This window comes from Chrysemys picta, chromosome 13, assembly GCF_011386835.1.
Source record: "Chrysemys picta bellii isolate R12L10 chromosome 13, ASM1138683v2, whole genome shotgun sequence".
NCBI lineage: Eukaryota > Metazoa > Chordata > Testudines > Emydidae > Chrysemys > Chrysemys picta.
In genome coordinates, this window is record NC_088803.1 from 52,975,980 (window position 1) to 52,993,784 (window position 17,805).

At 56.9% G+C, this 17,805-nt stretch overlaps 1 protein-coding gene across 1 annotated transcript; it reads right to left on the reverse strand.

Annotated features, from left to right (window-relative positions):
• Nucleotides 1-7,904, reverse strand: SOX12 (SRY-box transcription factor 12). Its single transcript, XM_024108917.3, has one exon. The coding sequence runs from the start codon at nt 6,821-6,823 to the stop codon at nt 5,822-5,824; it is 1,002 nt and encodes a 333-aa protein (XP_023964685.1). The 5' UTR covers nt 6,824-7,904; the 3' UTR covers nt 1-5,821.
• Nucleotides 7,905-17,805: the final 9,901 nt, after the last annotated feature.

Consider the following 17,805-nt stretch of genomic DNA (forward strand, 5'->3'; position numbering starts at 1 on the left):
GGCAGACCAAGAATACACTTTATTCCATAGTTACAACAATCAGTATAACCATCAGCTGAGCTTTCACATAACCAGTCCGGGACATTTCACACACACTGTTCGGATGTACCAAGTGCCGTTATTCCCCTCATCTAAAAGCCTATTTCTCCAAGACAACAGATACAGGAACCTCGTCACTAACACAACAATACAAAAGAAAACCCAGAGCGCTTGTAGCACCATTTGCAGGCTGGAGTTTTTCTCCATCGACACCTGCTGACAACTGTAAAGCGTTGGGAGGAGGTTTGGGAAAAGGGCTGGGGGTTGCATCCCCAGAGCCCTGCTGGCCACAATCCGTGGAGTTTGTTCCTGAGACAAGTTTTTATTTATCTAGATCGATGACTCGAATGTGTCACACACACACACGCGCGCACACAGCAGCAGGGACGCGGGGAAAGGATCGTCACAGCAGAAACTAGCCAAGCGATAGAATGAGAGAGAAGTCAAATCGCGGGGGCGTCTCTAAAGCACTAAAACCACATGTCACAGCAGTTCACCATGGGTCACAACTCTTTCTCCTCTGACACAGGAAAACAAGAAAAGCCGACAGGAAGGGGGAGCGGAGAGGAAGCAAATGCTCTTTGTGCTTAAAGTCAGGAGGAAGGAGGCTGAAGAGTAGCAATTTCCCTCTCCCCACCGTCCCGCTTACTCCTTCCGGGCCCGGGCTCTGCCGCTATGATCAGGCCCCTGTAGAGAGGATCCTACCTGGGGCCTGCTCCTGAGGAAGGTTTAGCCTGATGGTTTGTAAAGTGACTGGAACCAGAGCCTGCTTTTCCCTGGGGGATCTCTCAGGCCAGGCCAGGGAGAGCCCAGCATCCCCCGCAAGGGGCAGAGAGAACCTGCTCTATCAGGGGTGGACAGGGCAGGTTTGGCCTGTAGCTCTGGGGGCAGCCCCTGAGAGGAAGAGGCGAGCCTGGCCCAGGACAGGCTCTGCTCTGTGTTTTGCAGTAATCCTTCCAGACTGGAGTTCCCTCTACCTGAGCCCCCCACACACAGAGTAGGGGGAGGGGTCTGCAAGAGGGCATGCGCAGGGACCCAGCAGAGTGGCTTCCTACCATGCCTGGGAGCTGCAGGGATGGGGGAGGGGAAAACAGCTGGCCAATGAAACCCACCTCTTCCTACACGCGAGGGGGTGAGGACGCAGCCCCCACACCCTGTCCATTCTGCTCTCCCCTTCCCGACAGGCCTTCTGAGCCGCTGGGCTGGCAGAGAGCAGAAGATGCTCTTGGTGAGGCGGGACGTGTATCACATACTCTCCCCAGCACCCACACGCCCAGCCAAGCCACCTCAGCCCATGCACCTTAGGGTGGCACTGGTTGAGTCTCTGTTACTGCCCCTGCAGTGCTCTGATCTGCTCCTAACCCTGGCTCCTGTCACTGGCTAAAATGTCTTCGACAGACGCAGCCCATCAGCCCCGGTAGACCTGGTTGTTCTGCTCTCCCTCCGCTCTGAGCCCACTGGCACAGACCTGGGGGCTATAAGAAAACATGAGATCCACGGGCTGGCTGCGAGGCAGATGCTGTGTGTTCGCTGGTTGCACCGCACCTGCTGACTGCCCTACAAACTACTGCCTCCAACTGGTGTCACCAGCTAGCAGCTACCCCTATTCCTGCAAATACCCCTTACCCAGCACACCCCCAGAGCCCCTCCGTGTACAGCCCTTCTGGCCACACTTCCTCCGAGCATGCTGCTGCTCTTCGGGTGTCGCCTGCCTTGTGATCTGTGACTCAAACCCCTCAGGCCAGGCGGGGCCCCATGACTGCACCAGAACGGCCTGCTGGTGAGAGTCACTGCATGCACCTGCCAGTGGGACATTCCCAAGCCTGCAAGTTGCTCCGCAAGAGAAAACCCCCATGCAGTGGGGCTCTGAACGGATACGAGGACCTGCCTGTCTGGAACGCTTGCAGGCTGGGGGTCTCAGAGGACAGCACCGGTCATGGGCAGTGGTGGTGCTGGCAGCAAAGACAGTTCACAGCAGAGCCTGGGGTTTGCGGGCGTATTCCTGAACAGTCAATGCTCATTTTAAAAGTTACCCTCCGGGCCACGGCCATTGTTCTAGGGACTGGTGCATGGGAAGTGTCTGATCCCTACAAGCTAAGAGAGTCCGTGGGCCATGCTTTGGGGAGTGAAACACCCAGAACCTGCATCCCACCTGCTCCAAAAAAAGTGGTCCACTTCCCTGGGTCGCAGGAAGGCCCTGCCTGGGAGCACTGTACTGGCAACCCTGCAGTCCCTGCCACGAGAACGCGTTGGGAGCTGAAAGCACCCAATCGCTGTGAATATCAGCCAACACTTTCTCCTTCCAAACAGCCAAGTCCGAACCTGTTCCCCTGAAGGCCGGGGCTTCACTGGGACAGGGCCAGCCCCAGCACCGGCTGTGTTCAGGGGATATGTTACTTTCTCAAGTTGCTGACTTGCTTTCCTCACCTTGGGAGGGCTGACGCCAGGGCAGCCAGGCTGTGGATTCTGGTGACATCTGGAAGCAGGCTGGCAGAACCAGCCCCAGAAAGGTCCATTTACAGCACTGGGTAAAGACCCGGCCACCTCTGACTCAGCCCAGCACAGGGCCCTGCACGCAGCAGGGCGCGCCCGGGGGCTGCCACTGCTGGGCAGAGCTGAGTCACCACCAAGGGTGTCTCATGCCTTGCTTGGATGCAACGCAAGAAAAGAGACAAATTCCAAGAAGGCCCCTAGATCCTAAAGGATTCTGGGTGTCCAGGAAAGCGCTGGAGGGGACAGACCCTCCTGCAGCCAGCATGTGCAGAGGGCACTTCAGCGTCTGGATTCCTGAGGATCAGAAGTGATGGTAGGGCCAGTCCCCCCAAGTCCTTTAAAGGCAGGCCGTCCTCTGTGTGGGTATAAAACCCTTGGGGATCATTGACCTGCCAGGTGCCCTGCTGGGAAGGGAAGGGGGGTGGGGTTTTCATTACAATGGGCCTGTCTGGCCTCTGCCTGGGGGGGAAGGAAGCTGCGGGGGAAAAGCTCTGCATGAGTGACGCAGATGGGCTGTAGTGTCCCCGCCTCATGCCACTGCAGGTGAATGGGCTGCCTTGAGCAGGGGATCTCGGGCAGCATCTGTAATTCGTGTGGCTTTCCATGGGTTTATTTGGTTTGCTACGGTCTGTTCACGGCATTGTATTTTAACGGCTTGCATGCCTCGGTGCAGGAGAAGGAAAGGTGAGGCTGATATGGGAAACATTTGTTCTGCTCAGTAAGGATCCCTTGCTTTTTGCATATTTGCATTATGGTCTCAGTGCTCTTTAAACCTAGTTTATAAATTTGAATCCATATCTACACACACACATATCTATAATATCCCGAGAGCTCAGCTGATCAGCTGGGGAATAGGGGGTTGGAATGTCCTTGGGAAAGGACTTCCTGAACACGCCCACTTGTCCCCGTTTAAAGTCTAACATCTGGGCCATTTAAACTAAAGCCACTTAGATCACGGGTTGGGATCGCGGGTTGACTCAAAAGCCAATAGAGATCTACATGTGGCCCTGCACAGGACCTGATTTTCAGAGGCACCACTCACCCATAGCTCCCAGCGGAGGTGGTAGGTGCTAGGCATCTCTGAAGATCATGCCGGCATTAAGAGCCTGGACTTTTGGAATCATGTTGTTTCATACGGCTAGACAGTTTCCTAGGGAAGGAGATCCCATTCATACCCGAGCGACTCCGGACTCTGAGCTTCGGCTGAGTCTGAATGGAAATCCTCCCAGCTGTGGGCACTGGGGAATTCTGACCTAGAGTCAAGCGGCCACCTGAGAAACAGCCCAGGACAGGTGAGACAGAGCCGCTGAGAAACAAGGGGACAAGCCCTGCCCCGAATTCTGCAGCAATATGGCACCCCAGCATGGCTGTGTTCAGGGTGCTCCCCTTCCTGAGAGATGGCCCAGGGGCTGCCTCACTTTGGGGTGGGATCCAGGGCAGAGGAGACCCTGGCGAGCTGAAGGCGGATAGCTGTGGGGTGTCTTCAGGGCTAAGTCCCGTCCCAAGCCACCAACAGGACAACGCGATCTCAGACCTGCCCCGCCCCCTCACCCTTTCCAGCCAACTGGGATTTCATCTTGCTTGGGGACCCGCTCCCTGCAGCATCACCCCCCAATCTCAGGTTGTGGCCAGGGAGCAGCGCGGGCCCTTTCTAGGGCCACCGAACAAAGCACATTCATACCTGGGCAGAAAGGTTCCTTCCTTCTGCAGCATTGTACCGTGCCTTTAAATCCGAACCTGCCATTGCAGCCATATGTTTCCAGGCAGCAGCAGGAGGAGGCGGTTTTACTGCAGGAAGGAGACATTAGCAAAGGCAAGGAAAATCCGAGCCAAAGAGCCCTTCAGCCCGGGCATTCCCTGCCAGGAAGCCCCAGGTCACTAGTCTGCAGGGAAAGCTGCCCTAAGGCCCAGCTCCACAGAAGGAGGCAGGCACTGTGAATTGTGAAGCATCCCCATGCAGCATGCAGGACAGTTTTATTCGACCTTCAGTTACAGCCCCGGCTCAGCCAGGCATCTGGCTCTGTTGTTGTTGTTGGTCCCTTTTGGGTGGTCGCTTAGGGCAGATTTCCCTGTGGCTTCCCCTCCCCAGCAAGCCCTGGATCGGCACACTGCCCGCAAAGCCGCCTCACCCTGGGCAAGTCATCAGAACGGGGCATGGGCGAGACCGGCACCGCTGGCCAAGACCAGACAGGAGCTTGAGTCTGAATCTTGAGCAGCGCCGGGCTGGTGTGGGCGAATCGCCAGCAATGCTGGGGCTCAGGGCTCAGCCACTCGGTGCTCATATCGGGGTGCGGCGCAGAAGGAAGCAACATGTGCCGGCTTTCCCTGCCTTTGGCTCACGTCCCGTATTAACAGGGAGCAGGGTCCTTCCTCGCAATGGGCTCCCCGCACGGCGCAGTTGCCTGCACGAGAGTCTGGAGAGAGGAACAACAGCCTCTCGGATCCACGTGCAAATCACGTGCGTGCAACTTCGCTCTTTCCCAAAGTGAGTTGCGGGGAGCGTGCGCGCGCCGTTGCAACTAGGCAGGGACGGAGGCTTGTCCCGCCGGAGCCCCAATAAAACTGGGTATCGGAAGGGTGGGAGAGCGTGAGCTGTATGTGCTCCCTGACATCCCTATAAACCCGGGGATGGGCGGACCCGGCTGGGCTCTCTTCCCAAGGGCTGTTCGAAGGAAGAGGAGAAAAACGAAGGCAGGTTTGACAATGCACTGAAATAAAAGCAAAGGAAACCGGTGATTCCCAGACATGCAAAGGAGCGGGGAAGGAGGAAAGGGGCATGAAAATTCATTGGGAGGGGGTGGGTGGCCTCTGCTAGCAAGAGAGGGCAGGAGGGAAAAATCTGGGGTCGAAGCGAGATGGAGTGGGGGGAGTGTCTCTCAGCAGTGGAGGGATGGATGGCGGCAGAGCTGTGCAGCAGCTGGAAGCAGGGGTGGGGGAAGGGGAGACGGGAGAAGAGAGGTTCACAATGAAAACCTGATTAGACAGTCACATTTCATGGCAAAATAAAGGCCGTGTCAAGCCCCATCCTCCCCCAGGCTTCGGGAATGAAAGGTGATGGCCCAGCCCAGCCACCGAGCTGCAGCCCCCGTGGCTCTGGACCGGAGCAGGGCGACTGTACTAGCGCTGGGAGAAGTGGGTGTGTGCAGCGGGGGATGGGGTGATCGGGAGTGTCTGCCTTTGAATGTGTTCAAGGCAAAATACCTGATTCCTGCATGTAAACAGCTGGTTTTTCTTCCTGTTTTTTGATACGACCTGATTGTGGAAAAGAGTTACCTGCCGAACGCGGGACTCAGTACGTAAAGACCAAGTCCGAGATGCTGGACATCAGCCAGTCCCCAGCAATCATCTCCGTCACCTCCGGAGTGCAATAGTCCGGGAACTCAAAGTGAGAGGTGACTCCCAAGGGGAAAAGGTCGAGGTCTTTGTCGAAGACTGACCAGTCCAGGGGTCCGCAGGCTGCACTCGGCTGGGCTTTCCCGGGCAGGACACCCAAGAGCTCTTCCTCCAGCTCTTCGTCAGAGGAGGAGAAGGAGGAAGGCGGGGATGCGGTTGACATCGGGGAGGGGGACCCGCTCTCTGGGGAGCTCACCTGCTCCGGGAAGGGCTGCGCGGTGGGTTCTGGGTCCTTCGGCTGGCGGGACTCAACGGAGTCATCCGTCTTGCTCCTTTTCTCCCCAGCTGCCCGCGCGGCAGGGACCATGTGCCAGAACTCCTTGCCGGGCGCCTTCGGGCAGTCCTCAAAGGGCGTCTCCGACAGCCGCACCTCTAGGAGGTCCTCTTCCATCTTGAGTGCGGACTCTCCCATCTGGCAGCTGGAGTCATGCTTGGAAGGCTGCCTTCTGCTGGAGGTGACCCGGCTGAGGACGGATGGTTTTATCTTCACGGGGAGCCTCGGCCGGGACTTGCTGGCCCCTATTTTGCCCTTTTTCCTGGGCCGGTATTTATAGTCTGGGTAGTCAGCCATGTGCTTGAGCCGCAGGCGCTCCGCCTCCTTGACGAAGGGGATCTTCTCCGAGTCCTGCAGAAGCTGCCACCTCCTGCCCAGGCGCTTGGAGATCTCGGCATTGTGCATGTCCGGCCACTGGTCCATGATCTTCCGCCTCTCGTTCTGCGACCACACCATGAAAGCATTCATGGGCCGTTTGATGTGGCCACTCGGCGTCTTGCACCAGGCAGGCTCGCCCTTGGTGCCAGCTTCCTTCAGGAGCAGGGAGTCTTTGGTGGCTAGCTGGGGACACACCTCCCTCTTGGACTCGATCGCACGGCTCCTCATGGTCCTCTGCTGGCCCATGCTGCTGCTGCTGCTGCTGCTGAAGAATTGCTCCCAGAAGCTAAACGCCAGCCAGGGTTATTTTCATTGTCCGGAAGAAGAGGAGGAGGAAGAATCTTCTGCTTGCTGAGGGCTGGGGAAGGTTCTTCAGCCCGTCTGCCCCCTTTTAACTCGGTCCGTCAAAGCAGCAGGCGAGGAAATTGATGGAAGTGGCTTGGCACCTTTACAAAAAACTGCCCTGCCTCCCTGAGATGTTTCACTCCGCCGGCCGGCCGGGAAGCAGGCTGGCTCCTGAATCAATGGACTGTGAGATTAACCCCAAGACGGTCTCTCCTGGTGCTACACACCGGCTCGGCACTGCACCGGAGCGATGCAGGGGGCCCAGCAGCGCACGAGCCCCCCAGGGCAGGGGGAAGGGGATCGATACAAAATAAATTGGTCAAAAGAATGCCGGCTCTTTCTTCCTATTCTTTCCCAGCCAGTTGCCTCCCGGTGCCTGCTCCTTGTCTCGCTGCACCCTAGCGCCTGCCTTGCTCGCCAGCCAGAGCCAGTGCCTCGCACTGCATGCTGTCTGCACGCCCTCCCCGTCTCTCTCTCTCTGGTGCCTTCTCTTGCAGCTCTGCCGAGCTGTCAGCCAGCGCTGGCTCCCCCAGACGCTCTCCGCCCCTCGTGTGCAGTCTGGGGGCTGCACCATCAGACGCCTCTAGTGTAAACACCCAGGTGCTTATTCTGTCAATGGGAGGCTCCGCCCAGGCAGGCGCGTCATTGGGTGCAGGGCAGGAATGAAGGATTTGCATCCCCCAATAGGCTTTCCCCGAGGAAGGGGTTGCTAGAGAGAATGTCAAACTTTCTCCTGATCCCACCCCCTGCTCCCCACATCACTTACCTGGGATTTGAACCAGCCCTGGGCTGACATGGCCGCAGGCCTGGGGGACACGGAGCCCCAAATTCATGGTGCAGCCTGGCGGGCAATGCCCAAGCCTCTGTTTATACAGCGCTGTGCGCCGGGACCCTGCTCTGGGGGAAGGGAACAGGTGAGAGAAGAAAGCAAGCGAATTGCCCTTGTCGTCGCTGGCGTCCCCTCCTTGCGACTCGCCGCCTCCTCCTCCTAACATGGCGTGGCTCTTTCCTGAGATCAGAAACCCGCCCGGTCCCTGCCCCGAAGAGCCTACCCTCCGCCCCAGGCAGCGAGGACACCGGGCAAAGGACGGAGGTCAAACCAAACCATGCCACTGCAAGTTGGGTTCTGCTGGCAAAGCACTGACCCATTCTGGGGCCTGGGGCAGGGGCGGACGGCCCGGAAGAGGAGGGCGGTGGCGGGGAGCGAGGTGAAAAGAGTGGGGTTTCAGAGGGCGGAGAGCGATGTCATCCTGGTCTCTTGTAACTCTCCTGGTGTGAGCGGGGCAGCCCTCAGCACAATCAAAGCAGCGGGCGCTCAACCCCAACACGCGCTCATAGCGCTCGCTGCTTCCCGTGTGCTGAAGGTCTCGGAGCACTTGACAAACCATGCCACAGGCAGGCCCACCCCACCCTCTGGGGGAGGTCTTACTGGGACACACGCACACTGGGGTAATGTCACTGCAGCCAGTGAGTTACACCACGGCTGAACTTGGCCTGTCGTCATTTTACAGATGGGGAAACTGAGGCACGGAACAGGGCAATGACTTGCCCAAGGTCACACTGTGAGTCTCTGGCAGAGTGAGGACCTAAGGCCGCATAGCAGCCTATCAAGGGCCGCGGCAGGGAGAGATGCTCTCCCCCAGCCCCAGAGCTGCTGCAGCCGGGGAGAGGCACCTCTCCCGAGGATCCAGCCCCAGACCTGCCGTGGCAGGGAGAGATGCTCTCCCCCAGCCCCGGAGCTGCTGCGGCCGGGGAGAGGCACCTCTCCCCCCAGCCCAGGTGCTGCTGCGAGGAGCAGGGCCACCCGGGGGGAGGGGGGGGGCAAGTGGGGCAATTTGCCCCAGGCCCCACAGGGGCCCCCATGAGAATATAGTATTCTATAATATTGCAACTTTTTTTTATGGAAGGGGGCCCCAAAATTGCTTTGCCCCAGGCCCCCTGAATCCTCTGGGTGGCCCTGGCAAGGAGAGAGGGGTGGGGGAGTCCTCTCTCCCCACCATGGCCCCGGGGCAGCCTGCACCCCAAACCCGTCATCCCTGGCCCCACCCCTGAGCCCACACCCCCAGCTGGAGCCTTCACCCCCCTGCACCCCAACCCTCTGCCCCAGCCCTGAGCCCCCTCCTACACCCTGAACCCCTCATCCCTGGCTGCACCCCCAGCCGGAGCCCTCGCCTCCCCCCCCCGCACCCCAACCCTCTGCCCCAGCCCTGAGCCCCCTCCCGCACTCCAAACCCCTCAGCTCCACCCTCGCCACACATCACCTCCATATTGGTGCACATAACAAAATTCATTCCGCACATGGATGGGAAAAATTCGAGGGAACATTGGTGAAGACTGGAATCCAGAACACCTGACTCCCGATCGAGTGTTGTAACCACCATACACGATGCTCTTGCTTCTAGCCCACCATGCATTTTCATTCCCTGCGCTAAGGAGTCATCTCCTTGGTGTCTGTTTGATCCCCCCTGGAGGAGTCAGCTGCCCCAGTATGGCTTGGTTTCATTGTTGCACTCCCACAGACAGCCCAGGAAGCTAGAGACTGAGGTAACTGCATGGACAGAATCCAGTTATCTCCTGTTCTTGAGTCTCCACTGCAGGCTTGTTATTTACAAAGAGGCCGACGCTGCAGAGTCAAGATCCGGATCTGAACTCTCCGATCCAGAGTTTGGGCAGTCCTGGCCCCGCCCTGGTGGTGACCAGGCTTGCATCGGTAGTAGTGGTGATCAGACCTGACTGGAAGCCACTTGCAGCCCCTGGCCGCCCTCCTTCGCCCAGGGACGGACCCAGGCACAGCGTGTAGATGTTGGATGTCATTTGCAGGCGCTGCCCAGCCCAGCCCCAAGGTTTGGCCTTTACCAGTAGGAGCCCTAAGAACGTCTTGTTTTTAGGCATCGTGTTGAGAAACGAGCTCTGGAGTTTTAGGGGCATAAAATGGGTGTAACCAGCATTGCCAGCCCCAGCTATTCCAAAATCATGCGTCAGGCCTCAGGGTCACGAGACTGGCTTTTAACAATCATGAGTTTTCAAATTGACTTAGCGTTAGGTTCTTTGGCTTTGCCTCCAAGGTTCTGGGGTTTGTGTGCTCAGGCTTTCCTCTGCAACCGCAAAAGAGTAGAAACTGACTTTTTAAAAATAATGACAGCTGAGAGTCTCAAGTAATCACCTGACTCCAGGAGCTGTGTCTTTCAGGAAAACACCCGCTGTCACTAGACATGCAATAAAATCACTAGTGTTGGCCCCACTGTGTAACGCTCTGGCAACCCAGCCCACAGAGTGTGAGGGTCGCAAGGGGTGAGACGTGGGAACACAGTGGACCAACACCAGCCACGTCTTCAAATGTAGGTTCAACAAGTGTGCCTGAAAAATCATACGTGCAACCATTTGGCCAAATCCATGCACAGCGTAACACCACAGCTTCAGTGCAGTTAGGCCACGGATGAATTTGGCCCATTGCTTTTAGTAAAAAACGTTGGCTTTGTATCCACTGCCTCTCGGTTACACGTGCAAATTGGGTAACTCTGGGTGCAACAGGACTATTTGATTGCAGCTCGATTAGTGTAGCTCCCTGGATGTTAGAATGGCAGCCCCGGTGTTTGCAGTGCATGTGAATGTGGCAGCGTGTTTGGCCAATTGAGCATTTAGGAACATATCCCGCCTGCTTGGCACTTTATGCAACAGAGCAACTGACGTATCAGCAACATGCTTTGTTCATGCGCAAAGCTTTACGTGGAGCAGCAGGGGCAGGGCCCACCTGTCTGAAGGCTCCCGGGCTCGTTGATTGCCCTCCTTGGGCTCTGAAGCCTTCCTTAAAGCACTGTTTGGTGACCCATCCACTCCGTGTGTGAGCGTGCGTTCACAGTGGTGGCTCCAAGCATAGGACCGAGCTCCTGCTAGAGGCTCAGTTTGGACGCTGTTCCCTTCGGGGCTTTGAAGAAGCCTTAGCACCACATTTTCAAGCAAGTTGAACATACAGTTTAGCATGCAAATAAATGTGTGCACAATTGTGCACCCAGATTGCATGCTCAATGAGGGCTGTTACACTTGCAGATTGGAAACGTGCTCCTGCACTTGGACAGTTCCCTTCATTTCCAAGGGAAGTGACCAGATTTGCACGTGCATAATATGCTCACAATTACACGCACATCATCAATGCACAATTGCCTTGTGGAATCCTTTGCAAATCTGGCCTGTATTGGCTAATGTTGTGGGTGGAGGCGCTGGCGGGACCGATGGGGGGTTGCGTTAGGGAGTTTTTATCAGTCACTGCTTGCATTCTGTGATTGCACCTCAGCCTGAGCGCTCAGGTGGGAGGGTGTCTGATACATATTTATTACCATTCCCATTTGCATATGGCAATGCTGGTCGGCTTGCAAAGGCAGGCTTTGTGCAGGCAGCATGGCTGCCCCGTTGCAGCCTCCTTTGGCACCGTCCCCCCCCCCGAGTGTATATCACCGTGGTGCAAACGCTGTGCACAAGTCCAGGTGCACGCTGGGCTGTGGGGGGGACTCTGGCTGCCAGCGAGCTCTTAACCCATCAGCTGCAGAGCCCCCATCCTCCAGTGGAGAGCCTTCAGCACAGGCTCCCGGCTGTAATTGCAGCTTTGTATGGATCTGGGAGCGTGACTGGGGTATAATGAGAAGTTGGCTCCCCCTCCCCCACCTGAGAGAGGCTAGTGAGTGATTCCAGAATTCCCTGCTCTGCTCCACGCGGAGACCAGAGGAAAGGGGCCCAGTCCTCTGACAAAAAGGGTCTGCCAGTGACGTGTTCTGCTGCACGGTTCCCCAGGAGCTGTAGGCACATGGGGGCTAATTCCTGGGAACAGAGGAGCGCTAGCTTGTTGTGGGTCTCGGACCTGGGGCTTGGGGACTTGTGACAGTGCTGCCGGGGAGGCGGCCGTGTGCCCACGAATAAGGTGCTGCTCTACAGCTTAAACAGTGGAGTGGGGATCAGGACACCTGCGTCTTTCCCAGCTCTGCCACTGACTCCGGAGGTGACCATGAGTGAGCCACTTAGCCTGTCTCTGCCTCAGTTTCTCCATCTGGAAAATGGGGATAATACAGCTGCCTCGGTCAAGTAAGGGGCTATGAGAGCCTTGGATGAGGCTGTTAGGTATGTGCACAATGTTTGTTGTTTGTAATATTTATCATGACTAAATGTTTTAGTCATGGGTCTTTTTAGTAAAAGTCATGGACAGGTCACAGGCAGTAAAAAAATCACGGCCCATGACCTGTCCATGACTTGTACTATCTACTCCTAACTAAAACTTGGGCCGAGGGGCTGCAGGTGCTCTGAGGGGGCGGTCAGGGGGCGCTGTGGGTGCTGAATGGGTGGCAGCATGCAGCCCGGGACCCCTGCTGGTGCTGGGTGGGGAGGGTTGGCGGGACTGGCAGGCTTCCTACCTGGCTCCTTGTGCCCCTGCAGCTCCTAGGGGGAGGGAAGGCCGGGGGGGCTCCATGCGCTGCTCCCGCCACGAGTCCAGCTTCGCAGCTCCCACTGACCGGGAACCACAGCCAATGGAAGCTGTGGGGGCGGCGCCTGTGGGCGGGGGCAGCACGCAGAGCCCCCTGGCCCCTCCGCCTAGGAGCTGCAGGGACATGCTGGCCGCTTCAGGGGAGGCCCCCCCAAGGTAAGTGCCATCCCGCACCCCAACCTCCTACCCCAGGCCTGAGTCCCCTCCCACAACTAAACTGCCCCAGCAGTGGCTGGTGCGGCTGGCCATGGGGCTGCCTGAGTTGCTCGGACAGCCCCAGAGCCAGTCGCACCAGCCTCTGCAGAAGTTACAGAGATCACGGAAAGTCACTGAATCCGTGACAGACACGCAGCCTTACTCATGACAAACCGCCCACCCCGGGAATGTGCTGGGGCTGAAAGGAAAACGGGGATGTTCCCAAGGCACCTGCCTATTGCGGGAGACTTTCCTGCCTTGTGGAAATCACTGGGCCTTGCCCAAAAAGCCCTGGCACTGGCTACAGCTACTGTCTGCTTCTCGGGGCGTCTGAGCTCCTCACTCCGCTACAGCAGGAGCCACCCTCCCTGGCCCCCCCAGCCGGGACAGGTGTGCAGGACAGCTAGGCTGTCACGTCTGTGTCATCTTCCCCAGAATGTCCTTGTGAGTTGGCACATGCCTGCCCTGCAAACGCGCCACCCTCCACGTGAGCCTGCCACCTCCACAGCTAGCCAGCGTGCCAGCAGAGCCAACCAGCCCCTTCTGCCGCAGCCCGACACACGGGCGCTCACACGAGCGTCTCACTGCCACTAGCTATGGTGAGCAAAGTCCGTACCAGGACAAGCCTGCCCCAGCCACGGGGAAGGCCTGCACCATGGTCTAGCACGTGATCTGAGCACATTGGCCCAGCCATGGTGAATTTCACAGTCAGAGCAGGGCTCTTGGGGAAGAAGCGGGTCCCTTTGGGAACAGTCCCGGCTGCCAATCCTGCTGCACAATCGGGGCGAGCCAGCCACCCCCCTGCCCCGCCCCGCTCCACTCCAGCAGAGAGCAGGGGAGAGCACTTCTCCCAAGCGCGGGTGTGAGGGCCTGGGGGGGGTTGGCTCTGCTCAGTCCCGCAGGCAAAGAGAGACGGGGGCTGCAGTGGTCAGGGATGAGTTTTTGCACGGATGTGCCCGTGGTTGGGGGCAGGGGGTATGGCAGACGGATCTCTGGGGCAGGGAGGGAAGGGGGTGAAAGCTCCATTGGTCAGGTGATGGGCCTGGGGCCGGCTGTGAGCTTGCCCGGGACGTGGGAGGACGGTGCAGCAGGGGTCTCCCGCCAGGCCAGGCCAGTGAACCGTGCCATGATGCCTGCCAGGCCCCGAAGGCTCGCCAGTGCCCGGCTCCGTGGTGGCGGGGGAGAAGGGTGAAAGGCGAACGTTGAGAGGGCAGGGCGGGGGTCGGGCTTCCTGAGCACAATGTCTGCCAATGCCGATGGCGGCAGGGCAGACGCAGCAACAGACGCTAACCAGCATCCAGAGCTCCTGGGAGCTGCGGAGCCATTTCAATGAGGAGGCAAGCGATGCATGAGGGTGGGGGATGGGTAGGGGGGCAGAGAGGGGAGTGCGGCTCTTAAAGGCACAGGAGCCTGCTTCTGATAGTTACTGCAGGGGGTGACTAGACAGAGGGCAGGAGGGAGGCTGTGACCTTGGCCTTGTCCCAGCCTGGTCAGGGCCTGCCTGGTAGGGTCCTCAGCACTTGCTGTCCAGCCGTGGGAATTCACTGCGTGAAGGGAAGGAAGTGGGGTGGATGGAGCGTGCATGAATGGTAGTAATCTAATCCAGACTATGATACCCTGGCCAGACACCAATCTCTGCTGTATTTGGGATAGTCTGGCATCGGTCCATGGATTTCCAGAGCGACTCCAGATTTACGCCCGGGAAACTAGAGTGGAATCTGGCCCCGCCTGTCTGGTACGGACACTTTTATATGGTGCTTTCTCAAGCCAATGTGTCTCCACCACTTTGCACATTCACTAGGCGTGGGCAGAAGCAGGCATTTACACACACACACCCCCATTTGCACATGCAAGATTACAGGCCTAGTTTTCCAGGCTACGTTTGGAAGTTTAGCCTGTGGTGCTCAAAGGGATACTGGAAATGTAATCAGTTTTTAAAAATGCCCTGACTCTCCTTGCTAGTGTTTGGAACGTTACGATTCTATAGCTCGCTTTTAATAAATACCCTGTGCTCTGATGCTGTGTGAGTTCAAAACCCCTCACCACACAAACAGCAGAGAACCTGCCTCCTGGAAGCAGTGAAAGTGTGCCCCAAGTGCTGTCAAATGCACAAAGTAAACACAGTGAGCAGGCAAAAACAGAGCACAAAGATATTTGTCACTAATCTCTTTCATTTATAGCAATCTCAGGTGTCTCTTATAGCAATAGTAGGTAAACAATTTTCAGAAGGAAATGTGATTTATGAATTGACTGTGTCCCTTTAATATTTCATAAGCTAACAATAGAGCTTCTGTGTGGGAAACAGAGAGCTTCTAGCATCTTGGCCTCCTCCAAAGCTCACTGAAATCGATGGAAACCTTCCTATTGACTTCAGTCGGCCTTGGGATCAGGCCCTGAGGTTGGAAAACAGAGAGCCCTGATGTTAAACACACAGGGGCAGGATGTGGTTCAGGAAATGCAGACCCAAAATAAAACTGTCATCCCAGCCCTCGAGGACCAGTTTTTCTATACTCTCTTGGTATCCTGGAATCCTTTTCCCTGTGCTTTGTAATCGCTCTGAGTACCAGAGCACTGGTGTTATATCAAAATCAAATAGAATTTTATAGTGCGACGTGTGACACTAACATTGGAACATGTAAACCCCAAAGCTCTTTGAAATGTACAAACACCTTCGAGGATGCCAGGAATATGGTAATAAGATTTCTCTAACTAGTTTAAAATTCTCATGAAAAGATACCGTCTATTGACAATTGCTTCTTTACCTGTAAAATTAATTTCCCAGGATCCCAGGGCCGGTGATGGTAAAATATTACTTTAACCATTTTTGTATTATGTATTTTATTAAACTTAGAACATATAGTGCCTTTCATCGAGGGACATCAAACTCAAGCACTTTGGAGGAAGGATGGGCTAGTGGCTACACTCAAGACTCCTGGGCTGTATTCCCTGGCTCTGCCACGTAACATATGACCTTGAGCAAATATGTGCCTCAGTTTCCCTATCAGAAAAATAGGGCTAACTATACCAGCTGCCTCACGGGTGTGTTGTGAGGCTTAAATCAGTCACATCTGTAAAGCCTCTTGAAATTCTTGAACTGGAAGTGCCACAGAAGCACTAAGCATTACTGCTCGCAAACCAAATCAAACACAGGATACTGAAGACTGTTATGCCAGCCAGAGTGACCACGGTTGGTGGCATTGCACCAGGCATCGTGTAGTGAAGTTCCCAGACCTGGCTCAATCTTGCGAATCCACGAATCTCTGGGGCAACCCCCAGGCAGGGCCAGGACGTGCATTGGTGGAGAGTTCGAGAGCGGAGGGTTCTGGGGTCTTCGAAGGGCAGCCAACGCTGCGTTTATTGCTGTCCCCTTTCACAAATGCAGAAACAGGCTCACAGGGAGAAATAGGCGACTCACTGATACGCAGAGCCGGGTGTAGAAGCCTGGAGTCCTGACTCTGCGGTAACCACTTGGTCCACATGACCCCCATGTAATGAGTGCACCTGTTCTCAAGCACTCAGTGCTGAGCAGAAGGCCAAGGGGTCGCTTCAGACAATGCTCAAGCTGGGGAATTGCCCATCCGTCTGACTGACCTAACCTCTGTGTGCAGTGGGCACTGCGGGAGAGGGCACAGCACCCTCAGGAGGAGAGCCGGCAACCTTGCTGGGGGTGGAGAAATGATGGTGTGCACCCGGAGAAAGGACATTGGCCTGTCATGTGGAAGATGGCAATGTGGTTAAGGGACATGATGTGTATGGCCACAGAACCAGGGTATGCTGGGTGTCCACCCCAGACAAGGGCTGGGCAGGTTAAAAAGGGCCAATTAACCTTATAGGCTGCACCTGGAGGAGAGCCAGGGCCTGCTAACGTCTAACTGAAGATAAAGCCCAGCTGGGAAGGGACAGGTGCAGGTGCAGGTTGGGCTTGTACAAAGCCAGGAAGTTGAGAGCTGGAGGAGGCTGCAAAAGGAGCTCTGCAGTCACTCTCTGGAGAGAAAGGGAGGTGGCTAGGGACAAGGAGGAGTTCTAGGTGGCAAGTAACCCCTGGGATCCTGCCCTGGGCTGTAGAGTCCGGCAAGAAGCCGAGAGGGGGGAGTAGCCATTGGAGAGGAGGACGCTTGGGCTGGTGGACCTAGAGGTGGGCCTGCAGATGGGGAAGTGAGGTAGGAGGGAGCCCAGGGAAACAGCAATAGGGTCTGAGACTGAGCTGAGCATGGTTGCCCACTACCCCCTGGGCTGGAACCCGGGATAGCGGGCAGGCCTGGGTCGCCTACCAGCCACTGGGAAAGGGACACCGGACCTGGACCGGATGACTGCCTGACATGGCATACGGGCAGCCTGTATGGGCAGCCCAGAACCGGAGGACTGAATAGTGACCTGGCCAGAGCGCTGAGTCCCAGGGAGGGAGCAGCTGAGTCCCAGAAAGAGAGAGGGAGACCATGGTGCCAGGGAGGGTTCTGGCAGCCCGGGCGAGGAGGGGATGCCAGGGAGGGGAAGGGAGTTACCACCGGTGTTGGGGCACGGGGAGCAGGAGGCTGGATGTGCCTCCAAAAGTCTATCACAAGGGGAGATGCGTTACAAAAATGTGACCTGACTCTTTTCTCAGTGACCCCTCCGAAACGGAGACCCTTTGCCTTCTCGGGGCTGCCCTGCGCTGCCCCTGTAGGGCCCCAGGGGCTGGGAGTGGCGTAGAAACATTCAGGCATTTTTCAGGGAGAGAAAAAGTTCTGTATAAAGAATGAGGTGGACTTTGCCAAAGGAAGGGCACAGCCCTGCCTCCTCCCCAATGCCCCCGTTTCTATACTGTCTGAGAAGGGGAAACTTCCCTGCGGTACGCTTCGCTGTTTGCCTGGCTCCCTGGGGCATGCGGTCCTGGGGGGACAGGCACTGCCGTTCTGCCTAGGGTGTATTGCCCTGTGGGTCATGGGCCCAGCATCCCTCTAACAAGAGTCTTCCAGGCTGGGGCCCAGGCTCTTAGCCCAGGGCCAGTCCCTGCCCGGGACAGCTCAGCAGGCAGGGGGTATGAAGGGTTAACAGAGCCCCAAGGTGAAGTGCGGGGAGGCATAGAAACAGGGCAGCTTTTTTGAACCCAATTCCTTTCGTGGCGCGCGCTTGGCAGGGAGACGCCAGCAGGAGCTTAGGGTGGCATGCAGACAGGGCCGCCAGATGTCCACACTAATCACCCCCACCTCCGAGAGCTCCCCTTGGGCTTTGGTGCACT